This window comes from Telopea speciosissima, chromosome 3, assembly GCF_018873765.1.
Source record: "Telopea speciosissima isolate NSW1024214 ecotype Mountain lineage chromosome 3, Tspe_v1, whole genome shotgun sequence".
NCBI lineage: Eukaryota > Viridiplantae > Streptophyta > Magnoliopsida > Proteales > Proteaceae > Telopea > Telopea speciosissima.
In genome coordinates, this window is record NC_057918.1 from 13,399,851 (window position 1) to 13,417,037 (window position 17,187).

General features: G+C 37.4%; 2 protein-coding genes across 5 annotated transcripts; both read left to right on the top strand.

The window, feature by feature from the left end:
* The first annotated feature begins 314 nt into the window (after positions 1-314).
* On the top strand, positions 315-5,376 carry LOC122654238 (neurofilament heavy polypeptide-like). 4 transcript variants are annotated; one of them, XM_043848229.1, is made up of 3 exons: positions 315-561; positions 2,968-3,036; positions 3,281-5,376. In XM_043848229.1, the coding sequence occupies exon 3, from the start codon at positions 3,302-3,304 to the stop codon at positions 5,195-5,197; it is 1,896 nt and encodes a 631-aa protein (XP_043704164.1). In that variant the 5' UTR covers positions 315-561; positions 2,968-3,036; positions 3,281-3,301; the 3' UTR covers positions 5,198-5,376. The 4 variants fall into 4 exon arrangements, with proteins under 4 accessions (XP_043704164.1, XP_043704165.1, XP_043704166.1 ...); XM_043848228.1 differs by lacking the exon at positions 315-561 and adding an exon at positions 643-793; XM_043848230.1 differs by lacking the exon at positions 2,968-3,036.
* Positions 5,377-9,620: 4,244 nt separating this feature from the next.
* LOC122654716 (phosphoribosylformylglycinamidine cyclo-ligase, chloroplastic/mitochondrial-like) lies at positions 9,621-16,958 on the top strand. Its single transcript, XM_043848932.1, has 9 exons — positions 9,621-9,689; positions 12,327-12,699; positions 14,587-14,681; positions 14,764-14,865; positions 14,971-15,030; positions 15,686-15,858; positions 16,212-16,314; positions 16,408-16,566; positions 16,696-16,958. The coding sequence occupies exons 2-9, from the start codon at positions 12,369-12,371 to the stop codon at positions 16,858-16,860; spliced, it is 1,188 nt and encodes a 395-aa protein (XP_043704867.1). The 5' UTR covers positions 9,621-9,689; positions 12,327-12,368; the 3' UTR covers positions 16,861-16,958.
* The last annotated feature ends 229 nt before the right edge of the window (positions 16,959-17,187 follow it).

Here is a 17,187-nt window from a genome sequence, read left to right on the forward strand (position 1 = left end):
TTGGAAAAGATGACCATCCAGGAAAGGAAGAGGTGGTGACATTAGTTAATAAATGGCAATTACGATATTAACCTGAACAATACGAGAAATTGAAGAGAAATATTGAGTACAGAGGCTCCTGTGTTCAGTCATCATTCCAAGAATAGAGAGAAGAGAGAGAGAGAGAGAGAGAGAGAGAGAGAGAGAGAGACAGAGGAGTTGATATGCTTTCAGACCGTTTCTTCTGGTTTGGTCATTGGTGGGCTCATTCGGTAATCGCTACACGCTTTCCTCCCTCTCCCATTTCCCAAGTCAAGTTCCCCAAGCTCTCTCTCTCTCTCTTCCCAGAGATCGGAGATTCCAATGATATCCTATTTTAGTTAAATCTCTGTAACAACCACGCAATCTCATGCACTTCTTCCAATGGAAAAGACTAGAAAGGACCCAAAATCCAAAACTGCTGATATACTAGCTTGCACGATCTCTACAGCAAAAGCGGGTTTCTCTTTGAGGCCTCACCTGACTTGGCTGACCTGCTTTTGCTTTTCCTTCACTTTCCGGTGAAGAGAGAGTTGCAGAAAGGTTTGTTTCAAGTATCATCTTCCTAACAATTCCTTTTGCTTTTGTTTTCATTCTTCTTCTCCATTAAATGCGACCCATCTCCCCTTCCCCTTCCCCCCTGCGGAAAAACTCTTTTCTTGTGTTATTTTGTATGATCATGGGAACTTTTGGGTGGAAAACAAGATTATTCGATATGGGTTACAACTCGAACCTTTTATTCTGGGTTTTTTTGTTGAAGGGAAATTCTTGAAAGGTGGGTTTTTGATTTTATTGTCTCAGTTTTTTGTTTTTTTTGTTTTGCTGATTGAACTCTTGCAATATTTAAATTTTCTTTGAATAAATTTGATTGTTATGTTGTCCTGCATTTTCTGATGCTGGGATCGCCGAAAGAATTGCTTTTGATTCTCCAATTTTCAGATTACATTCAATAAATTGAGTTTGATCCATTTGTTCTTTTGGAGTTTTATGTTGATATGATATCATGCTGAAAGGTATAACTAACTGTTATGTGTTTGAAGGATAATGTATTCTCTCTTTTATGTCTCGCTCAATTTCATTTGTGGTGATCCAGTGATTTTACAGATTGTTGTACAGTTTCATCTCTCTTATTTTCTTTTCTTTTTTCTTTTTTGGTGTATTTGTGGTTAGATATAGTTTTTCCTTCTACCGACGGCAGAGAATTATCCAAGAAGATATGATTTTGGTGGGGTTTTAAAGTTATTTAATTTTATTTACCCAAAAAAATTAATTGATCTTGCTTTTGAAAGAAGAGTGTCAAATGGGTCATGATCACTGAATACATAGTTTTTCATCTCTAATTTTCGTTCACATGGTCTTTTTCCATTTTAGTCATTTAGTACTGCAGGGGATTAACAGGAAGTTATAGGTTCACTTCGTGTTTAAAGATCACTTGTTCATTTTGACAAACTTTCGGTCATATGCACTGGTTAATCGAATGCAGATTTTAGCATGGAAAGTAGTTGTAAATTATGAATCTCTGTTTCAACCAGCTGTAATCATTTCAATTGCATTGTTTCTTCTTATGGAATTTGCTTCAATAAATTGCTGTAACTTACAAACTTTTTGAAACTCATGATCTTAACTAGGAGGAATTGTTTGAATGTGTAGTTTGATTGATGTTATCTGACTACAATAATAGGCTTCTATTGGAAAATATAATATTAATACAATAATTATAATAATATAACAATAATAATAATAATAATTTCAATCAGTATCATAGTTTCAAGGACCAAAATGCAGTCAGAAAATACAGATGAAAAGATGCAATATGGGAAATTACGGATGGAAATATGCACTACCGAAATTCCATTTCGCGTTGTATTGCAGACAGAGTATGGGAAAACATGTTTTCCCATTAATTGCTACTTACATCCAAAGTTTCAGATTTATGTTAATTTTAGTGGTGGAAACTGTCATATTGAATATAGTGGTCATTTTCCCTTATAATAATAACAATTGCATAATTGTTTTATTCTACTTTCCTAATTTGCAACGTAAGGATATGGAGAAGTTTTGCATCTTGATGTCTTCTTTTTCTTTTCTTGGGGAGAGGAGAGAAAAGGAAGAGATGGCTTATTACCAAACAAGTACACAGTCATCTAGTCAGTCTGCAAGCCATGCCCCGTGTTGCCTCCAACCGAACAAGAGCAGTACCAAACATGGTTATCATTCTTATTGATTAACTTCACATAAAAAGGTTCATTCTTTTTTTTCTTCCTTCGATAATTTGGGCTATATAAAATAAGATACCTATAGATGAGTTCAAGTAATTAATTGATCTGCTACAATTGCGAGGGGTTATTATAAGTGCTTTCTGTCAATGTTGTTGGAAAGAAGCGGTTCCTTTTCTTTTTAATTTATGGGTGCTGGATTGGAATGGTTGGGTGGATGAAAACTGAGAACAGGGCATGATGTGTACTTTGTTGATAAATTTCAAAAAAAAAATTTCCTGATAAATTTTACCAATAGGACACGGTTTTTGACTATTTGTTTATCCTTGAATGAGAATCCACATTTTGTAGTGTTTAGTGGTAGTATATTATGGTAATCTATCCGAGGGACTGTGAATACATGTTATGTTTTTATAGGCTTATGATATCTATTGGAGTTATTCATTTTTAGTTCTTTTCTCTACTTTCTATGTTAGAAAATTGGGTTACTGAGATGCTGATCAACTGCTTCAAGTTTTGGATTTTGGAAGCTAGGGAAATAAATGCCTTTATCATGAATAGTTCGTCAATTCTCCTTTTTACTGCTTTGTTCTCATATTTCTTCAACATGATGGTTGGCATTTTCCCCTTTTGTTGGAAATTTAAATACATGTGGGAGTCATGAATTTCCTCTGTAGGTCTCAACAAGTTACTCCTTTTTAATGTTTGTCTCTTTTCCCTTCTTTGTTTTCAGGTTGGACATCTTTCAAAGATTTTACATCTCAAATAATCTGTACTTGATTTAAAGTTGAAATAAATCTTGGTCAGTTCTGTTCTGTTATTCTTCATGATTGATTTTTCAATATTAGTCGAGTCATAAGTGAACCTGTTCTATAGATGAGTTCAGTGTGAGCCAATTTATATCTTGTCTTGGACCTCTTTCTGTCCCTTTGGCCCTCCCATCACTTCCTCCCTCCCCCTCTCTCACATATGTGGACATGCATTCGCACATGCTCATATTGGATAATGCTTTTGGGTTCATGATTCTGAATTCTTTACTTTTGCAGTATTTTCTCCATTCTTAATAAATGGCTGAGGAGAGGAACGATATCCTGGTAACCCCAGCAAGAACTATGTCAGCAGATAGTAGTTTGAGGAACTCAACAGGAAAAACCAGTACATCAAGCAGTAGAGAAAAGATCATTCCTCCTCATTATCTCAGAGCTTCCACTGGTTCCTGCCATGATTTCTGTAAATATGGTAGGCAACATGCTTTTGAAGCCAAGGGAAAACGTCGCATTCCGAAAAGAGTTAGAACTATTGTGACTGAAGGCGTTTATTCATTAAATACTGAAAGAAAGAAGAAACCCTCTGTCAAGCTTAGGCCTTTTCTTGATTCGAAAACCCAGTTCCCCAACATTTCTGAAATAATCAAGCAAGTTTCATCATCTGTCAAGAAAAGAGAGGCCTCTTCAAAACAAGTTCTGTTACTGCCCAAGAAAATAGGGGTCTCTCCCAGACAAGCTTCTCCATCTGCCAAGACTATAGTGGTCTCTCCAAAACAAGCTGTGCCACCTGACAAGGAAATAGAGGTCTCTCCACAACAAGCTGTGTCACCTGTCAAGAAAATAAAGGTCTCTCCAAAACAAGCTGTGTCACCTGCCAAAAAAATTGAGATCTCTCCAAAACAAGCTCTGTCATCTGCCAGGAAAATAGAGATTTCTCCAAAACAAGTTCAGTCATCTGCCAGGAGAATAGGGATCTCTCCAAAACAAGTCCTGTCATCCGCCAGGAAAATAGAGACCTCTCCAAAACAACCTCTGTCACCTGCAAAGAAATTAGAAGCCTCTACAAAACAAACTTCTTTTCCTGCCAAGAGAGATAATTCATCCCCAAAACCTGGTAGTCCTTTGAAACCAAATTCTATAGCGGCAAAGCCATCTCCCCCCTCAGGTCTTTTAGGTGGTATGGGAGGTAAAAGAAACAGTGACCTCAAGATAGTGAAGAAAATGGCTACTTCCAAAATAGATGAAAAGAAAGCATTGAGGCCACTCATAGCTTCTGTTTCCCATAAACCTTCTGTCGGCGGAGTACCGAGCTTAAATACAAGGACGTACAAAATAGATGAAAAGAAAGCATTGAGGCCGCCAAAAGCTACTGTTTCCCCAAAACCATCTGTCAGCAGAGTTCTGAGCTTAAATGCAAGGAAGTATAAGAACGTAAAACCAGTTTCATCTCTGAAGAGTCAGAACAAGGTTAAGAAGGCTGAACCCAAGCTGCCCGACCCAGTCAAAGAGAAGACCTTGTATGTCATTGAACAGCCTGAAAGCAAAAGCTTGGAACTGGCCCCAAATGGAACTCATATTACTCAATCATCTCCATCTCCGTCTTCATCAGCATTGTCATCATCATTAGATTCCTCATCTTCTCAGTCCTCTCCATTGCTGTATCCACATGTGGAGGAAGATAACGAGGAATCAGAGTCTATGCTTAGTGAAGCAGTTGACTCCATTTCTGAATATGACGAGACCGAAGAAGAGAACCAAGTCGAGACTTTGAACATGGAAGATAAAAAGTTTGGAAGGGGAGCTGTTCACTCTGAAACTACAGATTGCCCACCCCGAAAGTTAACATTCAGGAGAGGAAGTGTAGTTAACATTCAAACTGAGAACAATGGCCCAAGAAGACTTAAATTCAGGCAAGGAAGATTGCTAGGGGAGAATGATGGTAAAGGTGGAATTGGAAGGAGAAGCTTCAGAAGGAGGAGAGATGGTGACACAGATGGTACTAGACCTGAATCTGAAAAGGTAGTTCTGAGACACCAGGATGTGCAGGGAAAGAAGAATGCTCAAGGTTTGTTTAATAATGTTATTGAAGAGACTGCAAGTAAACTTGTTGAGACCAGGAAGAGCAAGGTTAAAGCATTGGTGGGTGCATTCGAAACTGTAATCTCCCTACAAGAGAGCAAGCCTTCTACTTGTTGAGTTTGAAATGTTGTTTCCCTCTTCTACCATAATGTGGTTTTGTAAAGAATAAATTTAAAAAAATTAATTTGACAGTGGAATGAATCTTACAATTTTGTGTAAGCTGCATGGGGTTAATGAAGAGAGTTCAACCAAAGTGAGGAAGCTTAATACAAAATTGAAGGATTTTCTTGTTTGTATGATGATTTTTACATATGAAATCTCTGTATTTCAGAGGTCTGGTTCTTGTTTTCATTTTTAGATACCCAATGTACTTTTCCTACTTGGTGATTTGAGTCTAAATCTTATACCAGTGTTTAGTAGGTAAGATATTTCTCTCCTCTGTCCTTTTTTCTTTTCTTTTATTGTCTTGAGGTTGGGAGGGGGATTAGATTGGATTGTCCATTCAGTACAAAATTTTCAGAATCGAAAGGGGGGGGGGGGGGGTTGTCCCTGGTAGACTTTGGTGTTGAAACATGTAGTTGAGACGACTACTGAACTTCCTTGACAGCACACAAGTGGCTTTATATGGCTTGAGGAGGAACCAGGTAAGAATGTAAGATCTCATACAGATTACAGCCTCGTGGACGGATGAAAGAAAGGAAGTTACAGAACAGGGCAGTGAAATTTCTTTCTTCTATAGATGCCTAGCCTTTTTCTTCTGAATCAACCATGTGCTTTATTATTTTCCCTGTTTTCCACATTCTCTGGAAAAGGGGAATCATTGTTTTCATTTCATCTTATCTGGACCTGGGAACTGAGATCATTTTCCATAAAGATCAATTCAAGGGAAATATAAGCGAGTCTTAGGACTCCTCTAGCTTGATGCATTGATAGACCATGAGAGCTTTGAATGGGTAAATGGATTATCTGAACATGAACAATGGAAGAAACTCTCCATCCAGGAGCAGCAGCTAAAGAAAAAGATCCTGATGCTCCAGAAAACAGTCAAAGAAGGGAAGCAGTGGCAGCCACCATAAGCAGGAGCAAACCAATAAGGCCTGGTAAAGTCAACCCTGATCCTCTAATCATAGACAGCAGAGAAATGTTTTCTTCTTACACTGCATAAAATTTCCTCAATGGCAATAAGAAATTTAAAGGGGTTTATATTTTTGGGAAAAAGTTTAATTTTTGATGTGGTTCTCCTTGTTGGGAATTGATATGTATCTGAACCCAACATGTATTTCTCTTTACCTGTGTATTTTCAATGGTCAATCTGTTATGATTTGATTTTGGGTGTTCTTATAACCTATTTTCTGTCAAATGTAAACTTGATCCTTAGAAATTCTCATTCCCCTTACCTACCCAATAATTGAAACTCATTCACCTGCAAAATCAGACTCAACTCAACTAAGCCTTATCCCAACAAACTTGATCACCCACAAAGCACTATATATAAAAAATCCTCAATCATTTTGTTGGGTCCCTTCCCTCTTACCATGGGATCCCTTTCCTATATACAACCTGCAAGTTTTAAGCACCAGAAGGGCTAGTGGAAGATATGATTTGCTTCATATGCACGCCTTAAGAGACCTTGAGGGTCTCCCCAAAGGTCCCCACATACATTTAAAGACTACTTGATCAAAAGATAAGGCATGAGAAGCCATCAGATACAGAAGGCATGAGCCTGCATGCTTGGAGTGAAGGCGACTACCCATGACTTTTGCAGGTCTTAGAACAAAACTAGTCCACATTTCCTGGGTGACTACTGGACCAGCTTCTGCTTTTTTTTTTTTTAATGATAATTTCTTGCCCTTTGTAGGATGATCCCTTCCCTCCTTGGTTGGTGAACTCAGTATTGGTTTTGTAGGGTTGTTTTGTGTTTGTTTAATTTACTTCCAAGTTCCAACCCCCCCCCCCTCCTCCAAAAAAAAAAAAGGACAATCAATAAAAATGATGAAATCAACCTAAAGCATTCTAAAATCTAGCTTTTTAAGTAGAAAAGCTTGTCTTAGTCCCTACTGTGGATTTTCAATCTTTGAGTCTCTTCACCCAATGGTTCGAGCTTTTGGGTTAGAAATTTACATGGTATCAGTGCAAGTTTTCTCAAATCCTGGGGCATGTGTATACATACCTGCCTCTGTTTATCTGTGCACGCTGTGACCAATGGAGAGGGTAGGATGAGGAGGGCAGGGGGTCATTTTCATAGGGGGTGGGAGAGAGATAGACTCAGGCTGGGTACAACGCCAGCATATCCAGCCTTTACCCTTCGTTTATATCATATCTAAAAAAATTCCCTTCTCTACCCACGGATTCAAGAATGGGGAAATGGATAAGTGAATTTGTATTGGAATCGGCTAACATCGATCCTGATTTCCACCTATCCTAATCGCTGCAGCTTGAATTGAAATTGGATTGGTCAATTTCTAATCATTTTCTTTGTATTTTTAGTTGGATTGGATCAATTCCTAGGTTGATCCCATTTTCACCCCAATATTGCTTAGAATCGGTGGGATCGGACCAAATCGATCCAATCCGCTGATTTCCAACCCCGATTCTGGTTTTTAAACCATGTCTCCACCCCTTCTCTTTCCCCTACTTGAGGTTGAGCCTATTCAGTAGGAGTGTCAACAGGCCGGGCTGGGCTGGGTTTGACCTAAATCCCAGCCCAACCCTAGAGGTCTTAAACTAAACCAAGCCTAGCCCAACCATGCCAAGCCTTTCAAGCCCTTGACGCGGCCTGGCCCTAATAGGGTTAAAAAGAGCCCAGCCTAGCCTTGATTGACCCTGATAGGGCCGAGCAGGCCATGATTGACCCGACTGGGCTTTTTTGATACCCCTAGGTTTAGAATCCTTTTATAGGCATTTGCTACAATAATCTGTTTAGACCCTGTTTAGCCCAATTGCTACTAGCCAGATTATAGTCTGGTAACCGATCCGTCAACCGAAATGAATCATGTCCATGGCTAACCTATGCAGGCCCAATTATCTAATGGACTCGACTACTGTCAATTCGGGCAGCAGTGCTGCATGTGCAACACTTGAGATGAGGCGGTGTGCATTTACCGCCTTACCCCTGCCCAAACGCCTTGCCTGAGCAGGGGTAAGGCGGTCAATGTGCACCGCCTTACTCAAGTGCTGCACATGGCTGCATGCTGCCCGGATTGACAGGCTCTTTTTAGTTATCTAATCGGGGATGGTCATGGTGCAAGTGCTTGACTTAGAGTGGTCCAATCAAGCCTGATCAAAATTGACTAGGACTGACCGGTTGATATCCCTAATTCATACTATTCCAAGATATTTAATAATTGAGAGAAAGAACGCTTACTAATTGTGTGGAACCTACACCCAAACACAAGATCATGCAAATTCTGTCCCACCCGTAGTAAATGAATAATTCCCAAATTCGATCCAAACCTGAATTTTATTTTGCCTGTTTTTTTTAATCGAATCCTCAAATTTACTAAATGCATTAAACAGAATAATATACATGTGAATAATTCTTCGCCCGAATAATTTCCGAATTCGAATAGTTAGAAGAAACATTTTCCATTGTAAAAATTGAATTCGATTCGATCAAACAGTCGGTTCGATCCTCCTACATATAACCGTTTTATTTATGAGAATTGAAAACCACCTGGTCCGGTTTGATGATTAATACTGACCCCCCAAAAAATAAAATAAAAATTCCCTTACCCCAAACCTTAACTCAGTAAGGGCAAGAGAAGAACTGAAGAAGAACCCGTCTCCCATCACAGATTCACTGGCGTCTCAGGTAAAAAGGTTTTGGCTAAATTTCCCATTATTTTTCTCAATTTTTAATTCTATTTTAAAAGGCGGTTTGATCAGTTGAAACTATTGTTAGAAAATCAGGTTTTCTGATTCGACTCGGCTTCTAAAAATACTTGGTGATTCGGCTTTATCAAATCCGGTCAGGGCGAGTCATGTTTTTTAATTTTATAAGACAATAAATATGTATAAATTAATAAAAAATCATAAAAATACAGAAAAAGATGGGGAAAAAAAAATTAAGTAATCACATATCAGTGCATTTTGAGTTTATACCATTAAACAAGAGAAGGGAATCGAGGAGTTGAGGCTTTCTTATTGTTTTAGATTATGGATTTACTATTTAGTTAATTCCATTTCTAAGTGAACTAGTTTTATGATTTTTTTAAAAACTATAAAACTCGTTGATTTTGTCATGACTCGTGTAAAAAAATATCGAGTCTTATTTGATTCGGACCATTTATGACCCAGTCTCATCATTTTTTATCCCAACCTAATTTACATGATTTTTTATCAGATTTTTAAAATTTTGACTCGACTCGAGCGATTTGTCTAGTCAAAATCCGAATTTTCAACTAAGATCGAAACCAGACAACCAGAAAACGTGACTTGTTTTGGTTCGATACGTTGCCCGGTTTTAATGTTTTTCAAATGAACCATTTTTACGCTTATATTCCTCGACTGGCAACGGTAAGCATGGAAAGCTATAAGGTAAAACCTAGCCCTTGAAGAAGTATTTTTCTCGCGTGGAGGTTCCGCTACAGGCTACTACTATAGTGACTAGGTTAAGATTTCTCTTTCTTCTCTGCTTCTCTGTATAGCTAATATTTGCTTTGGTAGTCTCTGTTACTTTGCTTTGTACTTCTCCGTAGTTGTCTCTGTTACGGTAAGTATGGGCGCCAGGTTTGTATTGATGGAAGGCGAATGGGTGGTTTTTTCAGTAGGAGAAGAGAATGTTTTTGTTTCCTGTTCTGCTCATGGGCTTCTTATTTCTTTCTGATTGTATTGCTTCTTGATAGTACTGGGTTTTGGAAATTTGCTTAAAGGCGCTAGTTAAACGTCATGGAACTCTTATGTCCCTGGGAAAGAGGACTTTTTTTTTTTTTTTTCTTCAATTATGTTGCACTACACGTTTTGGTTTATGATCATCTTTTTTTTTTTTTATTTTTTTTTATCAAGGATTGGGAATCAGGGTTGAAAATGGTCCTATGTAGAAACAAGGGTATTTGGTAGAATATCCAATGGCTTGAGCTTTTAGGATTGGGATTCAACTCCAGCAAGGAACTCCCTCTTAGATTCTTAGGCTGTTAATGCCTTTAGTATATTTGATTGTGTCAATTTCCAGGTTTCTGATATATGTAACTTCTTTTTGGTCCCTAATTGTCTTCTTTGCGAGCATTGTTAGTTTTCAATTGTTGAATTGGGATTCTTTTTTGATCTAGTTTCTCTTGCTTTGGTCCCCTGTTTTGGCTTTTCCTCCCTTCAAAATCATGCTGTGTTAAGCCTATGCTTCCTTGTCTGGTGTTGCAGATCATCCATTTGACTAGGTACTTTATAGGATTAGATGTTTGTGACTCATTTGGGGTGTTCTTCACTGCAATTCTATCTTATTCTAGATCTTTTGTTGCCTAATCATGATGGCTACAGTTAATCTGTTATTGTTGTGTGCTTGTAAGCTGATCATGATACTATGTTACTACTCTGGTGTTTATTTTGTTCTTGCCTGGAAATTCTGGAGACTTAGTTCCATCTATGTAACTTTTTGCTTGCATTGGATAACCAAATTATGTAACCATCTGAATCGACTTGAGAATAATTGCCTAAAATCCTTTTAGAATATGCTACTGTTATTGGATGCTTCCTTATTGTAGCTTAGTATAGTCTACAGTTGAATCTATAAATGTACGTACTTTGATTTATATTAATATAGGCTTTGGTTTTATAAGAGCAGCATGTATGTTTGTTTTCTACATCATAGAGCCATTTCACTTTCATTTCCAGAAACCTACAAGAGTTTATTTTATAATTTCTTTGTACATAACTCCCATAGCATTAATTGTAGTCTAGCAAGTTGTTTTTTAGCTAGGCAATGTCTTGTTACATGGTTATGTAGTGTTTCTCTGCCAACTATACTTATTAAGATGTAATAAATAGTTAAATGTATTCCTTGAATACTTATGCAAGGAGTGTTGGCTTATTCCAGTTTAGCGCTTAATTTCTCTTTAATATCATTTAATAATTTTTATTAATGATTTCCACAATCTAGCTTATCCATGGCTTCTGTTTCCAACTTCCAAGTAGTCTAATCTCCCTCTCTGTGGATATGCTGGACTTGAACGTTTGACTTTATACAATTTATGATTCAGATTACTGCAAAATCCTTATCTAGTCAGTCTTTGACGTTAAGTGCAAAACAAAAATTTTAGATTTGGTGGGTTGTGATTCTCCCATCATTTTTTTCCCGTTTTAATATTGAATTGATATTCTGATCTCTTATTTTGGCTTCTGACATTTGCATCACTTTGTGTTATTTATGTAGGTTTGAACTTTGAATTCAAGTATCCTTCTTATCCTACTATTCCATCTTCAGTGATTTGTAAACTAGCTTGTAAGTATTATGTGATGATGCATGGTGTTTTTATGGTGGTTATATCTTCAAAAGAGTTGTCTGAAGTACCTGATGTGATTGATGGGATGGATACATTATGGATTCATATGCATATTAATGAACATGCAACACTTGTGTTGAAGGTGGATACTCTATCTATCCTACAGTTGGAATCTCTAAATCACACTACCTCATGGCACACTAGGTGGCGTGTATCCCTGTATATATGAAGTACAATCAAATCGTGCATTTTCCCTTGTATTTCAGTTTTTGAACATTTTTTTTTTTCAGAATTGACTTTTAATGAATTTTCAAAGGTCAGTTCTGCCCTTTGGAAAACTATTCTCCAGCTGAATCTTAACATGTGAATAAGAGACCCAAAGGCCTAAGCCCTACCCGTTGACAAAATTTGGGCCCTTCCAATTTACAATGTGGTGGATACTAGGGCCACATAGTGGGGCTTTCTAGGGTGATCCATCCAAGAAGTACTCCAATGTGTATTCATTCTGAATCTATGGTGTAGTAGTAATTGTATGCTTAAGTAGGCAATTTTTGTGTGGTTTGTCTGTATTCTCTATAATAATCAAAGCAGTTGTACTGCATCATGATTGATATGTTAACATAACTTGCTCATACATTCATGAGCTGCCCTTCTTATCATGAATCTACGTTGTTGACTTTCCAAAAATTTCTAGAACTTTCTTTCTATCAAATTTTCAGTTTCCTTCGAACAAACTCAAAGGTCCAATGTTCCATGCAGTTCACATCATTGGAAAAAGGCTTCATTTGACTACACCTTTTTACCTTTTCCAGGCAACAAGGCGGAGCTATCTCGTGTCCTTTTCACTCGACGCCATGAGTATGAGCTGTGGATCAAATGCAGAGCTTGTACATTTTGTTGCAGTTTTAAATAGAGCTTCTGATAAGAAATTCTACTTCTCAAAGCCCTCTATCTGCAAACCCAGTATTATGCCGCTCTCTAAGCAACTTTGCCTACAGCCCATGGCTGCTGAAGAAGTAAGAATGCGAAGCACTATGAAGAGGAGATCCTTAATCTCAAATTCCAAGAATAGTGGTCTGACATATAAGGACGCGGGTGTTGACATTGATGCTGGGTCTGAGCTAGTTCGAAGAATCGCTAAGATGGCTCCGGGTATTGGAGGCTTTGGTGGCCTTTTCCCACTTGGTATCATTCCTCTTAAGCCTTTGTGTTTTCATTGTCACTTCTAATGTTGTTCTTGTTGTTTTTGGTTTTGTTTTCTTCATTTACAAGTAAATAAATTTGTTTTAATGGGAAACACCAAAAGCAAATAGAAAAGTAGGCCTTAGTACGGGATACAAGGCCCCAGAAATACAAACAGCAGTCTACATCGTTTATTACCAAACATGATTCATCTGATTCCAGCAGCTCTATATGGAGTAAACTTACGACATTTTGGTGTCCAAAAATTCACCATCTATAGCCAGCCTAGTACTCTATGGACGAGCTACTAGAATATAAGAACATGGTTGAGGGAGAGTAGTTTCCTTTGTGTAACATTTCGTATTTTTTTACTTCTTTCCCTGTTTCTCTTCTATGTACTGTTGGTTTTTTGTTGGTTTTTTTTTTTTTGTGTATGTGTGTGTGTTGGGGGGGGGGGGGGGTTACGTATCTTTATTTTGTTATGGAGTAGACATCTTAGATCTACATCACTTATTAGAATCTATTTATTCTGAAAACTGTTATTAGTGAAGTCAGGTCTAAGGGTATTGGCCGGTTTCGGTTGGGCTGAATCGTTTTCGGGCCAATGCTGAAGCCAATCCAGTAAGGTAGGTTTCAGTTTCGGTCCGGTTCGGTTCTGATTTTTGTATCGTTTTCTTTGTCAGGTCATTATCGGTTTGATTTTGGTTTCGGCCCAGTTAGTTTTTTTTTTCTTTTCCGGATTTCTATGTACGTGTGTATATAAATATACAAATTCACGACCTGGTTTTTTCAGGTTTTATCGGTTTTTTGTTGTTTTCATTCCATAGTTGTCAAGGCTTTGGCTAGGCACCTTGGATGCCTTGTTATTATCACCCTGTGTCTAGACCGCTTCCAATGCCTTGGGTTGTTTAGACACCGTGACAACTATGGTTCGTTCTGGTTTCGGTTCGCTCTGGTCGGTTTCAGAAAATTCCAAACTGAAACCGAACTGTTAAGATTTGGTTAGGTATGGACTGTACTGATTGGTTTCGGTTATTCCGAGGTTTATTCAAGAAAAACATAAAGGTGAGTCGGTTGGTGATTCATTAGATCAAACACAAAGAACATATTGTAGGTATCGTTGTGATTGGATATAGAAAGAGTCAATATGGATTGCTTCCTTGAATAAGAAAAGCTATAAAATAGAAGCAAATTTAAGATTGTGCATAGATTTACAGTATGTGTCAAGTTTGTGTACTTTTTGATGGAGAATGTTGATCTCAGATTGATAGCACTATAAGCTTTAGTCTATTAGGTAGTCTTATAGTCATATATTTGTGGTATTTATTTATTTTATTTTCTAATTGTATTAGGAGTAACATTTAAATTAATTATACTGAGTCTCTTTTAATTAGCAGTTGGACCACCAATCTTTTTATTTCCATATACATTTCTCTTTGTGGTTATTAGTGCTGTTTTATATAAATAGTTTTGGAACTTAAGGTGATGTGAGCTGTAAATTCTTTTTGTTAGTAGTCTCACCCTTTTTGATGGTGTAGTGTTTGTTTTCTCTTAGATTGCTTATATTCTTATGAAAGGGATGTGTAACTTGTTCATAATAAAATGCTGTATTTATTGGGGGGAAAGAAATAAGTTTTCCTTCAGGAAGAAGTGAGGTTGCATAAGGTTCTTATGTTTCTGAGAGCAGATGGAACTCCTTGAGTTAGCTTTTCAATTAGTGATGGTTTTGACTGCCCTTTTATGTCTGTCATATGTAAAGAAAAAGCTGCTTCTAATTCATATCCTGAAGAAATTTTTATTCTTATCAAAAGATTCCAGTTGTTAATGAGACTTATGCTTCTCTCAGCTTGCTCATTGTTTCAATTTTGTCACCATGTTTTTTATCAACAGGGGATTCGTATCTTGTTGCTGGCACCGATGGTGTGGGAACCAAACTTAAACTTGCATTTGAGACTGGAATTCATGAAACTATTGGGATTGATCTGGTATAATCTGAAAGGGCTCTTTCATTAGGCATTATGACATTAGGGACTGGCTTTATAAACGTGTCTTCTCTCCACTATCCAGGTGGCTATGAGTGTCAATGACATCGTTACTTCTGGGGCAAAGCCATTATTCTTCCTTGATTACTTTGCCACAAGCCACCTTGATGTTGACCTTGCTGAAAAGGTAGTGGTTTTCTTACATGTTTGTATTTCTTATTGTGAGTACCTTATATCTGTGCTGATTCAAGTTTGACAAAAGATAGGTCTTTGATATCCTCTTCTTATTTAGGTTATTAAAGGCATTGTTGATGGATGTCAACAGTCCAACTGTACTCTTCTAGGGGGAGAGGTATTCTTATCACTTTGCCAGAAGTCCTTTCTTTTCAGTTGTTGAACATAATTAAAGAAAAGGAAATAAGTAATTCCTAGATTGTATACAATAATATAGCATGTAACATGTTAATGATATAATTTGTATGAGTGGCACATATGCAAATGGAAGGACCATATGGTGCTTCACACTAGAGGTTTTTACATGTCAGAAACATGACTCTATCAAATGGTTTAAATTATCTAATCTATTGTTGTTGTCTTTTGTATGGTCAGGAAGGATATGATAGAATTTATAGAATTTTTCCCCCTGAACTGTATAAAACTTATAGTCTGTCCATGGTTCAATTTTTGTATTGGGAACCAATAGAACTAATCTAACCCCCCCCCCCCCCCAATATATATTTTTTGGATAAGAATGGATAAATTGTAGATTGTGCATGTTTTAATTTTTGTTTCAGCAACCAATGGAACACCCCCTCCCAATGCCCAGTTGGTTAATGTTTTTGTTTTGTTGGTTACATTCTCCTCCCTGTTCATGTGTGATGGATTTGGCTTTGTTGTTTCAGACCATACTTTGGTTGATGCTATGCTTCTACCATTAACCCTTTGGAAAAATAGAGTTGAGTTTTGCAATCTTCATTCCTCGAAGATAACTTATGCTTGCCTTGCAGACAGCTGAAATGCCAGATTTCTACGCTGATGGAGAATATGATCTCAGTGGTTTTGCTGTCGGCATTGTAAAGAAGGATTCTGTGATTGATGGAAAAAACATTGTGGAGGGAGATGTTCTCATTGGACTTCGATCTAGTGGAGTCCATTCTAATGGGTTCTCTCTTGTTAGAAGGTTCGCTGGTGTTAAGAAAATTCTTGCCTTTTGATTATTTCCACTGCATTATCATATCTTAGGAAGGTTTATTTTGCTTTTAGTACTCCAAAAATAAGTTCAGTAATTATTTATTTAAAGGGAGAGGGTTCTCTACACTGCCCGAATGCAGTTTCGGGTGAATGCTGGAACCCCTTTGGAATCTGTCAATAGGGGGAGGGGCTTTTATGACAGATCACTCTCTCACATGAACAGTGATATGTGAGAGGGGGGGGGTGTACAATTTCATTTTTGAGCTGCTGTTGTGCAAATCTTTTTCCCTTATGTAAAAATTGAAAATCCTTGGAAATATAAATTTTTTGATTTATTTACAGGGTTCTTGCCCATACTGGCCTTTCTTTGAAGGACCAACTTCCTGGTGAATCCATCACTTTGGGTGAAGCTCTGATGGCACCAACTGTTATCTATGTTAAGCAGGTCATTCCTTGCCTTCATTTCACATTTTTTCCTTGTGTATTATAAATGGGTATTACAGTATTACTTACATTTTTTTTTTATTGTTGTAAAAAGGTGCTTGACATCATCAGCAAGGGTGGTGTGAAGGGAATAGCCCACATTACGGGTGGTGGCTTTACAGATAACATACCTCGAGTTTTTCCAAAGGGTCTTGGAGCAGCCATCTACAAAGATTCTTGGGAAATCTCTCCAGTGTTCAGATGGATCCAAGTGGTAAAAATTAAGAAATAGAGAGCTTTTGATTTCAATCATTAGTTCACCTCACCCTTGATTGATTAAAATATACTGGAGATGCCATTTGGTTTATATATTCTGCATATTTGATTATTTTTTCCTGTGCAGGCTGGAGGAATAGAAGATGCTGAGATGAGGCGAACCTTCAATATGGGTATTGGGATGGTACTAGTTGTTAGTCCAGAGACTTCAGTTAGAATTCTTGCAGAGAGAAGGAATTCTGCATACCGTATTGGTGAGGTCGTAAGTGGTGAAGGTGTAATTTATCATTAAAATCTTGAAAGATGGTGGTAAACATTTTTCTTTTTGATCTTTCTGTAATTTATTTGATAGCAAATTTTCTCATGCAATTAAATAAATAATTTTGATAATGTTGTCTGCTTTAGCTTCAATTGTTCTCTTGTGAGACAAACTTCTATTTTCTTGTTAAATATTAGCTTCACTTGCATCACAATTGTCATTGTGTTAAGGTGAGCCAAGGCACTGACTAGGATCATTAGAGCGTAATCACATAGGCTTTTGCCTCGACGAGGCCTTCTAAAGGTATGCATAAAATAGTGTTTAGTTTAGGAAATTTCAGGTTTAGTTTTAATTTCTACT